At 46.0% G+C, this 16682-nt stretch overlaps 1 protein-coding gene across 1 annotated transcript in view; it reads right to left on the bottom strand.

The window, feature by feature from the left end:
* LOC135901052 (acyl-CoA Delta-9 desaturase-like) overlaps window positions 1–16682 on the bottom strand; it is a 41937-nt gene that overhangs the window by 13721 nt on the left and 11534 nt on the right. Inside the window, exon 2 of the mRNA XM_065430698.1 lies at window positions 5834–6074. Within this exon, the coding sequence (XP_065286770.1) occupies window positions 5834–6074 (241 nt within the window). The remainder of the gene's footprint in view (window positions 1–5833; window positions 6075–16682) is intronic.

Raw genomic sequence — 16682 nt, 5'->3', positions numbered from 1 at the left:
CCGACGGCAAAAATGCATGCGGAGGCGCTGCTTGAAAGTATTGCTGTAGCGTGCTGCGGAACGATTTCGATATGTTTTAGAGCGTGCTTTGCGAAATCTACGCAATGCCCATTCATATAAAGTCCTCGGGGAAGCCTTTCGGTGCATCGGTAACTACAGCACGCGGAAATATCGCTTGGGGGCGCAAGCATGCCACGCGCATTATCAGCCGCGGTGTGTGTATGTGCTGTGAACTATTTTGGGTATATCGGTTTTAATTCAACGAAGAGAACCGGTATCTCTCTATTACCCACACGAAATGGTAAATATGCTAAGTATCTGATTACTTGTCGTAAGGACTAAAACATAAAACATAAGAGCGCATGCTCGTGTACGGCCACCCTAAGACAACTACGAAACATCTAAGCAGCAGTTGCTATCAAATATTTGGGATACACCGGCATCTTTCTCACTCATTTCAAGTCTACAGTCTTGAAATCACTATATGTCTACGCTAGCCTTCCTGCATGAGGCCGATGGCGCTGCTCAACACAGCGATCACTGAAGTTGGTGAACCAGCGTGATACATATATAAGCTATGTGCTTCGGCATTGCCTTTTCGCCCTGTAAAGCCATAATATATGAGAGGTATCACATAAAGAGAAAGCAATGGCTATTTTTGAGGACAAAATTTCCGTAACACGTGTGAGTGCGTCGTAAAAAGAAAGAGAAAACGGGCTAACGTCGCAACACGACCTCGCATAGTCACACCGCGCAACGTTTATAGATCTATAAATGTTGATCCAGTATGCTTGGACCATGCGCTATATAGAACAAAGATATCTGTTCTAGCGCCTATCACTGCTTAGAACGCTCGCGCAGTTCGTAAACGGTCGCTTAGCTGGACAATCTTAATCCACACTGTAAGACATGCTGTTATTACTAACCAAAACTATTTTATTCATGGGTGGAACCAAGTATGCTTGGACCATGCGCTATATAGAACAAAGATATCTGTTCTAGCGCCTATCACTGCTTAGAACGCTCGTGCAGTTCGTAAACGGTCGCTTAGCTGGACAATCTTAATTCACACTGTTAGACATGCTGTTATTACTAACCAAAACTATTTTGTTCATGGGTGGAACCCTCATCCACCGAACTAAGTAGTAACGCAATGTAATCTGCAGCTAACAGTTTGAACGCTTGTCAAAGTATAACAGCACAGCTTCTATCGTATCAGAACGGTACCCACACTGTTACGATCGTCGCGTATGTTTCATGGCTCCTAAACCGCAGCTTAGAAATAGAGGACAATACTGCAATAAGGTTACATTAGTGACTGAAACATTCAGAAATACACAGTCGATCTCCGAGGCTGATTGTAGGCACGAATATGCGCGCACACATCGCGCTCCGTGCTCCGTCCGCCTCAACGCCAGCAGAAAGTGTGGTCGTGCCGACTTAAACCACTTCAATACGTCTCACAGAACCGTTTTCCACGTACAAGACGCACGTCATACTAAATAGACGGCACGAACGCAAAAACACACGCCAGAAACTACCGCCTAGCGTATACCTGCCATGCAAGACGGAGTGCTCGCCCAAACCAGCATGCCGACTGCCCATAGATGGCACCACTGCGCAGCAATATGGTGGCGCCCATGAAACAATGGTGTATAGGCTACCTTCAATGGTTAGGCGGCGCAGCGATCGGCTCAGCCGTCAGCGCCACCGTGTCAGTTCCGCGAAACACATAATAGAGGCATAATAGAGAACAAACAGCTGAGACCAAACAACGCGAATGCTGAACAAATGTGCGCAAGCATGCGCCAGAGAAATGCGAATTTGCGAATATTTGACATGTCCTGCGGTGCACTCCAACCTTAGTTCGGTTTTTCTAAGCGCAAGAAAACATCGGCATGATTCAGCCCGATTCCAGCAGTCTCGTCTTGATCTTGGCGCAGAAAGAAGCTGCGCGTTTGCTTATTAATGTACAACAAAAAGCACAGTGCAATTAAGCTCCAGTACGCAGCGCTTACGAAGGTCGAGTTGACACGTAACAACCACTGCGCGTTTGTTTTGGAGCGAGACGAGCAAAACCGCTATCTAAACCAATTTACAAGAGCGGGAATCAATTCGCGCGTTTTTATGTAGGCTACCTGCTGGTTCGTTCTTTCTTCTTCTTTATTTTTTTGCATTCTTAGTTCGTTTAACAGAAATTCGCAAGAGTCGCTGCAAGGGGGCCCGACATGTATAGACAAATTTCATTGCAGGGTGCCTAAATATTCAGACGCGCGCCACGCGTGGACCTTGCGGCAGCGCCTTTATATGGCGCAGTTATATGGCACAGAGAGGAGACAGGCTGCAGTACACGCCTCATACATGACCAGTTTCGGCGGTGGCAGTATTGCGTGTCGCTACGTTGCTTCAATGTTAATCGCATTAACGTCGGCAGTCATCCTGAGATGGTTTCCATCGCAATTCTTTTTCTCGCCCTATGGTGAGCTGAAGCTAAGGATGGGAAGGTAGCCTGCAGACGACAGAATAACGTCGGTGACGACAGCAGTCATCATCAGCGTAAAGAAATAGAGGGATGGATGGACGGACACATGGACAAGGAAAATCCAGTGTCTAGCAATTAACTGCGATCGCAATAAAAAGTCTACACTTTTCTGGTTTGACTGATTGGCTGATGGTGTTTATACCTCCAAAGCTGCTCACTACGCTGTGAGGGACTGATAGTCACCAATGGTTCATTTAGGGGCCCTAAATCTGTTAGTAAAAAAAGAATTGGTAAAAAAATTGCAGACTTAAAGAAGAATACTATGAAATGTACAGTCTACACGTGTGCAACCATGTCAGAAAACAGAACACAACTGTGTAAGTAGCCATCATTTGATGGCCAAGGTTGAACTTCACCCATGCAACACTCTGGTCTATGAAAGATACCATAGTGTAGGGCAATAGAATAATTTTTACCGATTAGAATTTTTTTTCCTCACCTAAATATGTGCACAAGCGTATTAGCATACTGCCGCGATTTAAATTCGGCCTCCACGTGCGGGATATAAAATTGCTATATCTCGCTGAGTGGCAGAACGCCGCCAGCACCAATCCACCACTGCCGGTCTGACGAAAGGGCAAAGCTCTTGCTGAACGGAGAGGTACCTGGGGTAGCTTTTAAAGCGAAGCTTGCTTCGCGAAGCATCCCAGGCTTTCCTGACCGTGGCTGCCGCCTGATGCTGGTGCTGCTGCGCCTGCGTTATCGCCTAATAACTCACACTCGGCTACGCGACGGCGGTGCCTTCTAGGAGCGAAGGCTCGCACTACTTCGCTCGCGGAAGTAGAAGGTATAGGGAAGCCGGCCTCCCCATGCGGGTCATTGGCCACTGGTGGAGAGGGCGAAGGTACCGCTAGGCGAAGAGCCGCGATGAGACGGGAGAGATGGCACCGGAGGAGATGGCGTCGCATTGCGCATGAGTTGCGCACCCTGGCAAGTGCGTGGACTATCGACTCTGCGCCTCCAAGGGGAGGTAGTGTACCACAAACAAGTGGCACAGAAGGCCGGCTTGCCTCTTTCAATCCCTATAACGCTGGTTGCGTTCATAGGTGCATTGCACTGCAGAACGCCTAGTTCGGGGCATCCTTGACCAAGATGAGAAGGTGCGCGTGAACACTGCCTGGTAAGCTTCGCTGTATATATAGATTCCAACAAGGCACGTTGGATCTGCTGCAAGGTTTCATTTTTTTTTTAAATGAGAGAACTAACAATCAGTCAGGGCTATCAGTCAGTGCTAATTGAGAGACTGGAAAGAGTTCAACGTCGAGCAGCAAGGTTTATCCTATCGCGTTATTCTCGCACAGATTCAGTCTCCGAAATGCTCGGATTGCTGCACTTGCCTACGCTCGCTGAACGCAGGCGCATAGCTAGGTTAAAGTTCTTTTTTCTTCTCACTAAAAACACATTCAACATTAATAGCGAACAGTATTTGATAGCACGACAAGGTAGAACACTACGGAAAAGCAAACATAATACTTTTCAAATACCTCAGATACACATTAACGCCTACGCATTTTCCTTCTTCCCAAGAACCATTAAAGAATGGAATGAGTTACCGGTGTTAACGCGAGAAAGCATCAGTGCGGAAGAATTCGAGAAAAACTTAAGGCAACATTGAAAGAAGCTCGCACGTATTCGTGGTTTTTTTTGTTTTGTTTTTTTGGGGGGGAGGGGAGAGTGTATGACCTCGTTTATTAACACTGCGTTTATAGTCATATTTATCGGAGTATATGTATTATATTTCGCTTATGTATCTTCTTTGTTCACTTATGTTCTCATATTAAAACACTATTCATGTACTGACTTCATGTACTGTACTAATTGCCGAAATACTGCTACTAACTTGTTTTTTTTGTTTTTTGTTTTTTTGCTATATGTATAATTGTAATACCATGTATTGTACTGATTGTCCAAGTGCTGCTTTGACCCACCCTGTAACGGCCGACAGGCCAACAGTATTCGTAAATATAAAAAAAAATTGAAAACAGTGGTCAGAGTGCAAGACATTCCCTGAAGTCCACATGCCCGGCGCTCTTGAGCGAGCACGCAGTACCTTCCTCTGTGGCAAAGTCGCCTGAAGAGGGCGAACTGACGGCGACTCAGGTGAGGAGAGGGGAAGGAGAGTGGTCGCCCCTACCTAATTCTGGCCAGACAGCGACGTGTCATCCGTCCCCTCCCCCCGTCCAACTTTCCCTTTCGACCATATGTTAGCAGTGTACATCGGTTGCTCTGTCCCTTGTCTTCGCGCGGACCCGTCGCTCTAGCTTAGCGGCTATGGTGTTGCGCTGCTAAGCACGACGTCACGGGATCAAATCCCGCCTCGGTGGCCGCATTTCTATGGGGGCGAAATACAAGAACGCCCGTGTCCCATGCATTGGGGGCACGTTAAGTATCCCCTGGGGGTCAACATTAATCCGGAGTCCCCCACTATGGCGTGCCTCATAATCAAGTCGTGGTTTTTACACGTCAAACCCCCCGAATTCATTAATTCTTCGTGCTGCTTCAGCATCGTACTTGTGTACTTTGCGTGTTTTCATGTTTGAAAAGAACTTCACGTGCAACATACGAATATTACGTGATTGTCGTCACAAACATTTTTGATGAAGGGCTGGTGGTTTACGTGTAGATTGTAGCGCAAGCTCCTGCAAATTGTCGCAGACATGCAGTCATAGAACGTCTGCGCCCGTCGGACATTCGAGAAGCTTGTGCCGCTCGCCAGTGTGTACCGCTGCCGATACTATCACGCGTCCATTGCCCTGCATTTTGACAGTGAACGTATTCCTACGAATTATCACTATTAGCCCATCAATTTATCGCTTGGCACAGGACACTCATAGTGTATGCCAAATTTCTGGAATGTTGTCGCCGATTCTATACCGAAAGATTCTTGTCTAATGAGATTACGCACGTGGTGCGGATAGTTTAACAGATTCTCGAATGTACGTGAGGGACCAGCGACTGATCTGTAACGTACGGTGATACACGCACAGTTAGCAGAGGTGTTTGACTTGCGAGTTCATATTCGACGACCTACAACCGTACTCGCCGCAGTCGATGTGATTTGAGTTTTGTTTACACTTCTGGGCACAAGTTCGCCCAATAAAGAGATATATTATTCATGCATAGTTCTGGAACTGTCTAGTCCTTCATCGTCACTGGAACGTGACAATGCGCTTCTTTTGTTTGAAAGTGACTCGAGTTGTCGAGTCCAACAACGTGTCTCTTCCAAGCGCGTGTTTAGCCCAGATTTAGCAGAGCGGGGTGAGCAAGTGAACCATGCGCCTGGGTCCTCACCCAAAAGGTTTGTCTGCCACTTGGCCGTGAAGATGGCGCAGTAGAGGCCACACGCGGCCCCAATGTGGAGCCCAAGGAAGAGGAACACGTTGCGCCAGACGATTTCCATCTTGAAAGGCTCCTTGGACACGTCCTCACTCTCGGTGTCGCTGCTGTTCTCCGGCAGCTGCTGGTCATCCTGATCGTCATTGTTCTCGAGGTGCTTTTTCCTCTCTGTCACCGAAGTGGTCGTTACGGAGCTCTGCAAGGTAGACGAGGGAGCGCGCTTGTTAGAATAATCGTGCACGCGAACAGTTGTTAGACGGTTTCGCCAAGGCGACTAAATTGCAGGAGCCGTTTACAAAGCACACTCAGCCCAACTGCCTGCGTACAGCCTGAGTTGTTTATGAGCTCCGAGTGAGAAGAAGCGTCATGTGTGATAGAGATGAGGCTGAGCAAAAATGCACGCACAAAAAAGGAAACGAACTAAAGAGCATGCTAAACGCAGTCGTGCGCAAGCTCAGCCCGTAATTACGCTAATATCCCAGAATAAAGAAGCAAATAAACAACGCGTGGTCCTACAGAGCTGCCGCCGCTGGGTCCACGATGTACCTTCGAAATTGAAGACAACCGAGTGGCGTAGTTGAACAACGAAGGGGACACGTGGCCGCGAGGTCAGGAAGTGGGAGGATACGTTTCCCCAGCAGTAACGTACACGGCTGAAGGCGAACGAAGAACTGAACGGCGTTGCTGGCGGGAGGTAAAGCGATGTAATAAAAGGATGTAGACACTGTTATATATCTTGTACAGCGTTGAGCCGTTACTAGCCTTTTTGCTATTGAGGCTATTTTTATTTGGTGCGAACGGTTGTTATGCCGGTGTGCCGGGCACTTTCGTGAGAGCTACTTTGGCTGGGGCCCTTACGCGATGAGCATTTGTTCGGCCTTCAATTCTATACTTACATGCCGTTTACCTGTACTCCATAGTCGTTCGGATGTTGGAGATTGCTTTTGGAAGTAATAATGGTAATACTGATAATAGCTGCCGTTTTGTTGACACCAAATGCTGTACGCGTGATTTCGTTTCTTCATTCTTCTTTACGGCTTGTAACGAGCAGAGAGGAAGTGAAACTGAGCGGGCTTTCATTCAAGTAGAATGAAATACTTGTTTCGACGCATCCTGCAGTGTGCACAATTTCATTGACAAAAGCCCTTTTTTCAAAGTGGTACGTTTGAATGACATTGCACCCATTTAGCTTCATCTTATAATTGTGAAGCCTAAAATTTTCACTGAAGATCTCTCCTGTTACCTGATTTACAGAGCAACTTTCCTAATCTGAATATGATGTCGCCTCTTCTTAGTGCAGATGTTTAAGCAAGCTCAGCACTTCTCCTTCCTCGACATAGGATTGCGCGTTCGCTACATGTTATCAACAAACGCTTCTTTCAAAATGTGGTCCACGTCAGAAAGATTTCTTAAAGAACGTGTTTATGTCGTTGCTAGAAGCAAAAAAAAACTGGCAGTTTTGCCCAAAGTGCGACGCATTGGCAGCGTCAGTGAGGTTATCGTTGCGCTCGACCTACTTGGACGATGATATAACGATTGGCGCGACGCTGCACGTAAGGCAACTGCTGCTAGGCTTAAGGAAAAGCGCCCTGGCAGCTACCAGACGCTTGACGACGCTGGCATCATAAGGAGCGCCGCATCTCCACGGTGCACGAGGTGAGGTCGACGGGAAACCGTTAGCACCCAGCGAAATATTAGATGACGTCAGCTTGGCGTTTACTGCCAGTTCCGCTCAGACCAGTGCTGCGCAGAGTAGCTCTTATGAGCTACAGAGTAGCTCTCAGAGTAGCTCTTAGTAGACTTATGCCAGCAGCGGAAGGTAGAACGCTGCCCTGGCTCCACCACCGAGCCCATTGAGCTGGGGGCGTTGACTTTGCGTCCAGTTCGCTTCGTCGTTTTACAAACCAATATCACTCCGCGTCTGTGGGGGCTCTCTAACTCTCTGCGCGCGAGCAGCGCATGCACCGTCGATGGCGGGACAGCACGAAGGCGGCGGCGGTAGTGGCTCCGATGGCATCATTCAGACCCGAGTGTCCGTTTAGTTGTGATCACGACAAAAAAAAAAGGGGGGGGGGGATAATACGCAAGCCATTTATCATGTTAAAGTCATTTATCGTCAAAGATGATTGGTCTTGTTTTTTTCCCTGTACGGTTGATTGTTCCTGTTTTGTGGATAGAATGGGAAACGCACAGAACGTTCGTGGCAATAACTGTCATAGATGCCAGGACCCTTAAACTCGGGAGCCCGTATTAAGTTTGGCAGCAGTGCCTATCCGATTAGATATATACTTCCTTTTCTTCTTCGCTTTCTTTCATTATCTCCTGTGTGGTGTAGTTAACCTAAATATTTGTAGTTAACCCTTCTTGCCTTTATATATGCACCATTTATTCCTCGCTATAGCCTGCATGCGTAGCGCATTTTTCAAGAGAATGCGTAGGGCGCCTTTGCTTCCTCTAGATAAGTCACACGGCTCGCATAGCAGATGCGTCGAAGTCTCGAGACACAGATACATAAGCAAACTACCAAATTTGCGTTCACCAGATCATAGCATTTCAACATCTATTTCAGACGTCAGGGCTGAAACCATACTTGCCAAATTATGTTTGCTCGAAAATAATTCGGTGTTCCCTTTCATATTCCTCGCGGGTGTAATACCGAAACATTTGATCATCACAATATCACCCAGACGCGCACCGTTAAGCTGTGGACCAGGTGACTGTTTTGTGGTCGCTGTGACGACAACGACATTGCTGACGGCATTTAGAGTGAAATCTAAGACTCTCCGTGGTGGCGCAATGGCTTTGGTGTGCGCTGCGAAGCCCGAGAACGCGGGTTCGAATACCGACCGCGGCGGTTACATTTCGCTGGGGTCGGTATGCAAAAACGCCCGCGGACCGTGCAATTGGTGCACGTTAAAGAAGCCCACGGGGTTAGAATCAACCCGGAGTCCCCTCCTACGGGTGTGCCTCATGATGATATCCTGGATTTGGCATGTAAAACCCCACAATTATTTTTAATATAGACAAGACTTCAAATAAACAGAAGTCTCGTGTGATTGTCGCCAACATAAACATTACTAAATAGACTCATGCGAGTGCATATAAACGTGACCCTTTCTTTCAATTTGTACCTGGTCGCGATGGTTGCGATGTTTGTCTTTAGGGTCAGAAAGGAGAAAATCGTAAAGCGAAACAATGTGCTATTGCAATTTGACCTTCCTCCCATTGGCTATGTGTCGACATAACTCCGGTTCAACGAACTTATTTCAGTGCAAGAACATGTTTATTGGCACCTATATCTCATGGTTACTCGTGCCCTATTGCCTCTCCGGTTTATCGAAAAAAGTCGGCACACCTCCAGTACTTGCCTCGACTAGCACTACATATAGCGGGCGTAGATGTTAACTGTTGTCATTTTCATTGCACAGAAGACATTTTGTGCAATGGTGTCTGCCCTTTACAACAAACATTTAAACAACGTTTCAAGACAACCTCCTTGCAGGAGAGAGAGAGATCGGAGGAAAATATATTAAGGTGCAATTTAATTTTCTCTCGTGACCCTCAAACACATGTTCTCTTTCCAGATAATGTAACCCTTTATTTATTAAACAAACGTAATGCCAGCCTTTTGTCTCGGTATGCACAGTATATAATGTGAAACACATCGAGAGAGAAGGTAATAAGAAGGCTCAGTGATTAGTTACCTGAAATTTGTTAATTGCCATTTTATTTTTCTTAGAGGCTGTAATTATAGTAGGCTGATTCACCTTTCATAAGGTCTAGGCAATCGGTCGATTAGCGCTTGAATAATGCTTTGACCTCGACTAATTTTTTCTGTCACGATTAGTCGGCTGAGCTCACACGATCAAAATCAGGCAAGCGTCGGCATCGACGTCACCACTTGACTTGTTCCGCGGCAACATATGGAAAGACCGACTGAGCTACAATGTTCCGGCTATGACTGTGCCTTCGTGTCTCGAAGAATAAAAGCTACCCACGCGCGCTGCACATCGAGCTAGCGGAGGAGAGAGAGAGCAAGGACAGGAAAGGCAGAGATGTCAACCAGACGGGCACCCGGTTTGCTACCCTACACTGGGGGTGAGAAAAAGGAGAATATAGAGAGGTCTATGCTGCAGAATGTGCTAGTACGCTGCAACTATTTTGTCTTTCAGCGGCTTGTACGAGGGTTCTGACCAAATACCCGGTAACATGCCAAGAAGGCTCGCACGTATCGTAATGAGACTGCCAAAGAATGTTAAGAAACATATTTGCATCCGCGGCCGGACTAATGATTGCGTCTGAGTAGTTTAATATGATTGACGTGCCCACCAACTGAAAGTTTCGTAGACGTGATACGAAGGGTGCGATTTGTAGCCCACTTTCCTTGCATGCTTTCTTTTCCTTTTGAAGTTTATGTATATAGGGTGCTTCCTTTAACTTGAGCCAAACGTTAAAGATATGCAAATGTGACGTAGCTTAACAGAACCAAGATAATGTTGTTTGCCGTCGTTTGGTGACGCTCAGATAATTTTTTTTGCATTCCTGCTAATGATATAATTAGTCTTCATTAATCAGCTTCTCAAATATTATAGTTAGATTAAAAGTGACAATGGTAGAATTGTAGAGCAACATGAAAAACTCGCGAATTAGCTTTCCGTTGCTCAATACGTGCTTCACAAAAGTGTTCTTGCGGGTGTGAAAGAAGCCCGCGTATAACGCAAAGTGCCGCGAGCGGCCAGCCACGCGGCACTTTTGCCTGTATTCGCGGGCTTCTTTCACTCTCGCAAAACACAAAGTTACGTAGTGCGTATTGAGCAACAGAAATCTAATTCGCGAGTTTTTCATGTTGCTCTACAATTCTACCATCGACACTTTTATTCTAACTATAATATTTGAGAAGTTGATTAATTAAGACTAACTATATCATTAGCAGGAATCCAAATAAAATTATCTGAGCATCACCAAACGACGGCAAACAGCATTATCTTGGTTCTGTCCATCTACGAGGCATTTGCATATTTTTAAATATTGAAATTAAAATTAACTAGATTATGGGATTGTACGTGACAGAACCACGGTCTGATTATGAGGCACGCCGTAGTAGGGGGCTGCGGAAATCTGTACCACCCGGAGTTCTTCAACATGCTCGTAAATCTAACTACACGGGTGCTTTCCCATTTCGCCCCCATATAAATGTGGCCGCTGTGGCCGGGATTCGATCCCGCGACCTCGTGGTTAGCAGCCCAACACCATAGCCACTGTTTTTTAAATATTGGTGCATGATATTTGGGACACCCTATATGAACGACTAGATTATTTTAACCACCTATAGTTACGTAAATCTGTAAGAGTGATTAGTTAATTAAAAGGTTCCGATTATATTGGGTACATCTTTTTTTATCGATGCCCAGCCCTTATTTATTTGCACATTTCTCCCGGGTATACTGTTATCACACCTCACAACTTTCTTTCTTTCTTTCTTTCTTTCTTTCTTTCTTTCTTTCTTTCTTTCTTTCTTTCTTTCTTTCTTTCTTTCCTTCTTTCTTTCTTTCTTTCTTTCTTTCATTATTCGTTTATTTATGACAATCTACAAATTGCCTCAGGAGAGATGGCTAAAGACCGAAGAGTGCTTGGTGAAGCCATGCCACCCTACAAAGGCACTGCGGCCATACAAAATGTAGGTTAAATACAATAAAGTTGCACAAACACACAAATTTACATATTTACTAGAAGAGAAACTTGGGTCAGTTGGTGATGATGCATGTCTCGGAAATTAACAGCGCAAAACAGACGAGGACGAAGGGAAAGAAGAACACGACACCGGCGCATATTTGCAGTGCGTAGAGTAGCAGACCGGATCTTCCACTCTGGCTAACCTCCCTGCCTTTCCCCTTTCCTCTGTCTCTCTCTCATACACTCGACAGTCATTAGCAGCATTTGGAATGTCGAATTTCAGAAAACATACGCTAACACAGAACAATTATGAGACGCACTAATATCATAGAAAAGACAAAACGCATCCTAAATGCACAAACCACTTAAAACGCTAGGAGCATGTAGAATCGGTACACAAACACGCATCGATGTGTGTATATTTTACTTTAACCGGTCGTTCCAACCATTAACAGTAACTTACGAGCGGGATCTTATGAAGAGTTGCAACCCGGCGGACGGCTTTTTCAACACCAGTGTCTAACTTGATGACCTGTTTTCCTCTTCAACACAACTTAGTGACTGCTCATAGCAGACTGCCGACTACCGAACATAAAAAAACACTGCTAAGGAGAGCGTGTGGAGGTTCTCTTGTTCGCAATTCTGGGTTCTCGACTCCTACAGGCCTCCCTGGTTCGAGTTCCGGATTGCATTTTTCGATGACAGGGCCACAGCTGCTGCGGCTGTTAGATTTTTAGGACGTTTTGAAGAGCAATAGCGCCGTTCCAGTGCCCATTCTTTCGCGTGGCAGTAAAGCTTTTCTCTGACACTCTCCAGTGGTACTGCTACATGCTGTGAGCTTCCAGCAACCGCCTTCAAGCGTATACCGTGCGTCCTTATAGCAAGTACTACTAACGTTTTAAAAAAGAGCACCGATACGAAGAATTTTTGCGGGAAGCTTTAGTTTGTTTACTAAAGGAACTCATGGTCTCCTGACTGATCTTTCATGTGACTTGCAAATAGACTGTTTAATACTTTGGCAACGCATTCATATGCAGGACATCCTCTTGTTGTAAGTGTACCTCTTGAAAAAGGCTCAAAAGACATTTAGTAAAGCAATAAAGGGGGCTAGTTGGTGAACGTTCATGGTTATATTGCACTCAGTTTTACAAAGACGATATTAAGAAAGGACAGGACGTGGACGGACGTAGCGCAAACTACCAACTGTTTAATAATGTTAAATAACGCGCTTATATACAAGGAGATATGGCGCGAGGGGGGGGGGGGGGTATAAAAGATATGACAAGTTCACGGAATGTGATCATAGTTCGGGTCAGGCATACATGGTTCACTGGCACCCGTTCGCCCTGGCAAACTCAACCTCAGCTTTGATAAGCGCGATGGACGGAGTGCTTACGCACATTTCTTTTTCTTTTGCTATCGCAAGCGCCTCCCATATTTCTCGCTCCGTTTTTATTTTTGTTGTGCCAATGACTGTGGCGCTTTCTAGAAGCGGAGAGCATTTGCATTGTTTGCAATGTGCAGCCAGGTTGCTGGGTGCTGTCAGAAGCTGGCACGTGTATTTGTGCTCCCGTAACCCCCGTACTCCCGTAACGTGGACGGACTTGCGCTACGTCCGTCCACGTCCTGTCCTTTCTTAATATCGTCTTTGTAAAACTGAGTGCAATATAACCATGAAAGGCTCAAAAGCTCTTTGTTTGCACAAGTGCGTGACTCTGACTAGTCTGTTTAGTAAGCCGCATAAATATTCACTTCCTTTGGCCCATTAAATCGAATTTCACTTCCCTTTTGCGAGGTTAACTGTACTCTTCATGGTCACTTTGTATGCCGCTGCCAACGTATAATACCGCAAAGCTGTGCTCTGCGTGACGTACATATGTAATTACCGCGAACCTTGGACGGTGTTAAACACGCATGCACGTGGTACGTGCGTGTACTTGCTTTTTCAGAAGTAAAAAAGTAATCACGTTGCCTTTATTGTCGCTAGCGACAATCGCTATAGCGATTGTCGCTAGCCTTGCGGCATTGTTATGTCGTCACTTAGTAGGGCAGCAAAGTACGTCCATGTTCACTTACTCTAAACACGTGTTCTTAATGTGCGTGCGTGTGTCTTTTCGTTCACGGAAAACGCAGTAAAGATTTGTTCCGCTCTTCGGAATCCTTCTAAGAAATCGTGCGGCAACTTTATTACGTCCACTATTTTAAGTGAATTTGTTCCTATACTATGCACCAGCAACTTATGCTTAAAATTAAAATTAAAAAAGAAATACGATGGATCTCGGTGAGTAGTCAAAGAATATTTTTAATCTACATACAGACAACTAAGCTATACAGCCTTACTATGACTTGCTCAAGCCAGCGCAGTATGTCAGAACATGGGTACCGAGATAGCGACTCGATTGCTTTGGCTTAATCAGAAAAGTACAAGCGGCTTCTAGCACTACAGCCAAGCTTTCGTATATATTGTAGCAATTCTGGCCAAGTCCGTTCATAGTATCGCAAGCCCAGTTCGTCACCGGCCACTTTGCTACAAAGTGAAGCGTAGAAAAGTATGCCTATTTTAGCGAAGCAGAAAGTGCCTATTGCAGTGAAACACGATGCAGCAAGACCCGTGAATCAAATATTCCGTACTGGATGCACAGCCATATGCTCTACCGATTAGTCCGAGCACGAGCCGATCAGCACCATTGTCAGCTCAGAAAAAGTACTGCGCCTGGAAAAGCCAGCGGTGCAAGTGGGAGGGCAATGAAGCCTTAGATTCAGCAGTGGTAGCGAGACAGAAAGCGATAATGATTATGAGCGGTGGGGAAGAAAGAAAGCCTCCCACTTGTAAGGTAATCTTGTACGCATGCGCCATGCCGTAGAGGACGTTTATGATATCGACAGCTACCCTTCCTGCTGACTGGATGCAGCGATAGCGGCCTCAAAGCGCGCAAATGTGACATCGCCTGTCTCCCTCAATGTTCTAGGCCTGTTCCGACTTCAGTCCGGTGACCGGTCTGGAGAAGCAAACACGAAAAATTCCGGCAGAGCGTATTTCACGATGACTGTCGGCATTCAAGCAATGTACCGGCACAACGCATATTGCTGAAGGCACCTTTATTTACTATCTGTAGTGCTCACTCTGAGATTTCTGTTGCTTAAGGTTTCTTTACTAGCTGCATATATGAGCGGTCCGTTCTCCTACCTGGGAACATTCGTACGCCGGAAAGAAAGCTTCACTAAACGGGACCTCCAAATCGCAGCTAGATTTGTCTCATTGGCCACCACAACTGCAGCGCCTACACCTTCGGACGCCACAAAGAAAGCTTGTCTAAACGCGGCGTCCCAATGGCTGCAAGTTATAAGGTGAAAGCCTTAAGCGGCTCATATCCCCGATAGTCTGCAAGATGCAGCGTGCGACACAAAAATTCATGCGAGCTCGCCTTGCGCAGACACGCGCTCGTGCCACTGCTCGCGCGTTCGTCGTCTTCTTCCACAGCTGGCTCCGATACCGCTCATCATGGCAAAAAAAGTCAACTAAGATAGAGGTGATTCAGGCACTCGAACCCAAGACCTTCGGTGGGCGTCGAACCCTCGAGCCTAAGTGGAAGTCGAACCTACAACGTTTGGTGCAGGAGAAGTTTAATTAATGTAGAGTTAAATAAGACACTCCAACCCACAGCCTTTGGTGAAAAAAGGCTAGTAGTAATAAGAAGTAACAACGCATTCGAATGAGAATGTCAAGTAATTTAATGAATGTCTCGTGAGCGCGCTGAACTTTGCATTCACCGTCTTAGGCGTATTCTAAAGTGACTCAACTTTTTGTCCCTCTGGCACTGTAGAATTTGGGTTCAGCATATCTGACTTCAAACGAACTACTGCACAATTGCATCTTCTTTTGCAGACGCAAAACTTCTATTTTCATTGTCATCTGCTGTTTTATTGGCATTGTCATCAGCACGCGTTCTGACTTTTATGAGTCGACTATTACGACGCGACCCATGTGCCAAGTGTCTCAAAGCACTGGCTTGCGTGATTGAAGCTGGTAAGAGTGTTAAATGGGATTTCAAGGCATGCGTACATATTATAATACCGAAATAATATCGAAAGGTTTTGACCAGCGGGCTGGCTTGGCGACCAGTAATGGGGCGCTATAACGTAAAACCATTCCAAGCTTTTCTATTCCATTTCTGTTATCAGCCTTCCGCGATTGGTCAAAAACTTTTTTGGACCACCTCCACTTCACCTGTCTGTCAAGCGACGTCACGAAAACCGCGACACCTCCCCATCTGGTATGATGTGTACACACTTACTATGCATGATTTGACCGAAAAAAAAGAAAAAAATACAGTTATTTATTAGGTTAAAACAGTTAAGAAACACAGTTATTTCTGATTCGACGCCTTTTCGCCATTAGCCTCTGGCTATTGGTCAAAAGTTTTCGGGCTGCACCCATTATTCCTGCCTGTCACGCGACGTCACAAAACCGCGAAAACTCACCGCGTCAGATTGACGTGTACGTATTAAAGATGCATTAATATGCCGAACAAAACTGAATTTTCTTATGAATAGCCGCGGGCTGCCCAGTTCCAAAAGGAATAAAAGATGGCTGCCGCCGATAGCTCAGGCACTGGCGACTTTCACCTGCCGGAGAGCATGGGTTTATTTGCGTATAATAAAACTTCTCGCGTGGCCGCGTAAGGTTTTCGAGCACTTTCGGCACGTTTACGATCTCATTCTGCCAACTCTTTTTTGCTGAAGATCCGTTTTAGCTTCATTCTGAAGCTTCCATTGCATGCCGCCGCGATTTCCGACCAGCCACCGCAAGCTAAGTAAGGAAAGCGGACCAATCGCAGACGCCGTCACCACACTCTTCATCTGGTTATCGCTTTTCAGTGCACTGGCTCTGCCCCATCGAATCCCTCTCCACTTGAGCATTCTCCTTGCCTCTTGGCAGCCAATTAGATACGACAAGCCGCTCAGTGTATAGGCAATGTTATTCGTTTTTCAAGCAAACAAAAGTGACCTCCTATGAATGAGGAGAGCGTTTGATTGGTCTGTTCAGACAACCATGCGGGTGACCGCCCGGTGCTTGCGCCGGTGGTTACGCAGATTCGACGTCAGGAGACTGGAATAAAAACATATTGGA

The sequence above is a fragment of the Dermacentor albipictus genome, chromosome 1 (assembly GCF_038994185.2).
Source record: "Dermacentor albipictus isolate Rhodes 1998 colony chromosome 1, USDA_Dalb.pri_finalv2, whole genome shotgun sequence".
NCBI classification, from domain to species: Eukaryota; Metazoa; Arthropoda; class Arachnida; order Ixodida; family Ixodidae; genus Dermacentor; species Dermacentor albipictus.
This window is presented reverse-complemented; position numbering and strand designations above follow the sequence as displayed.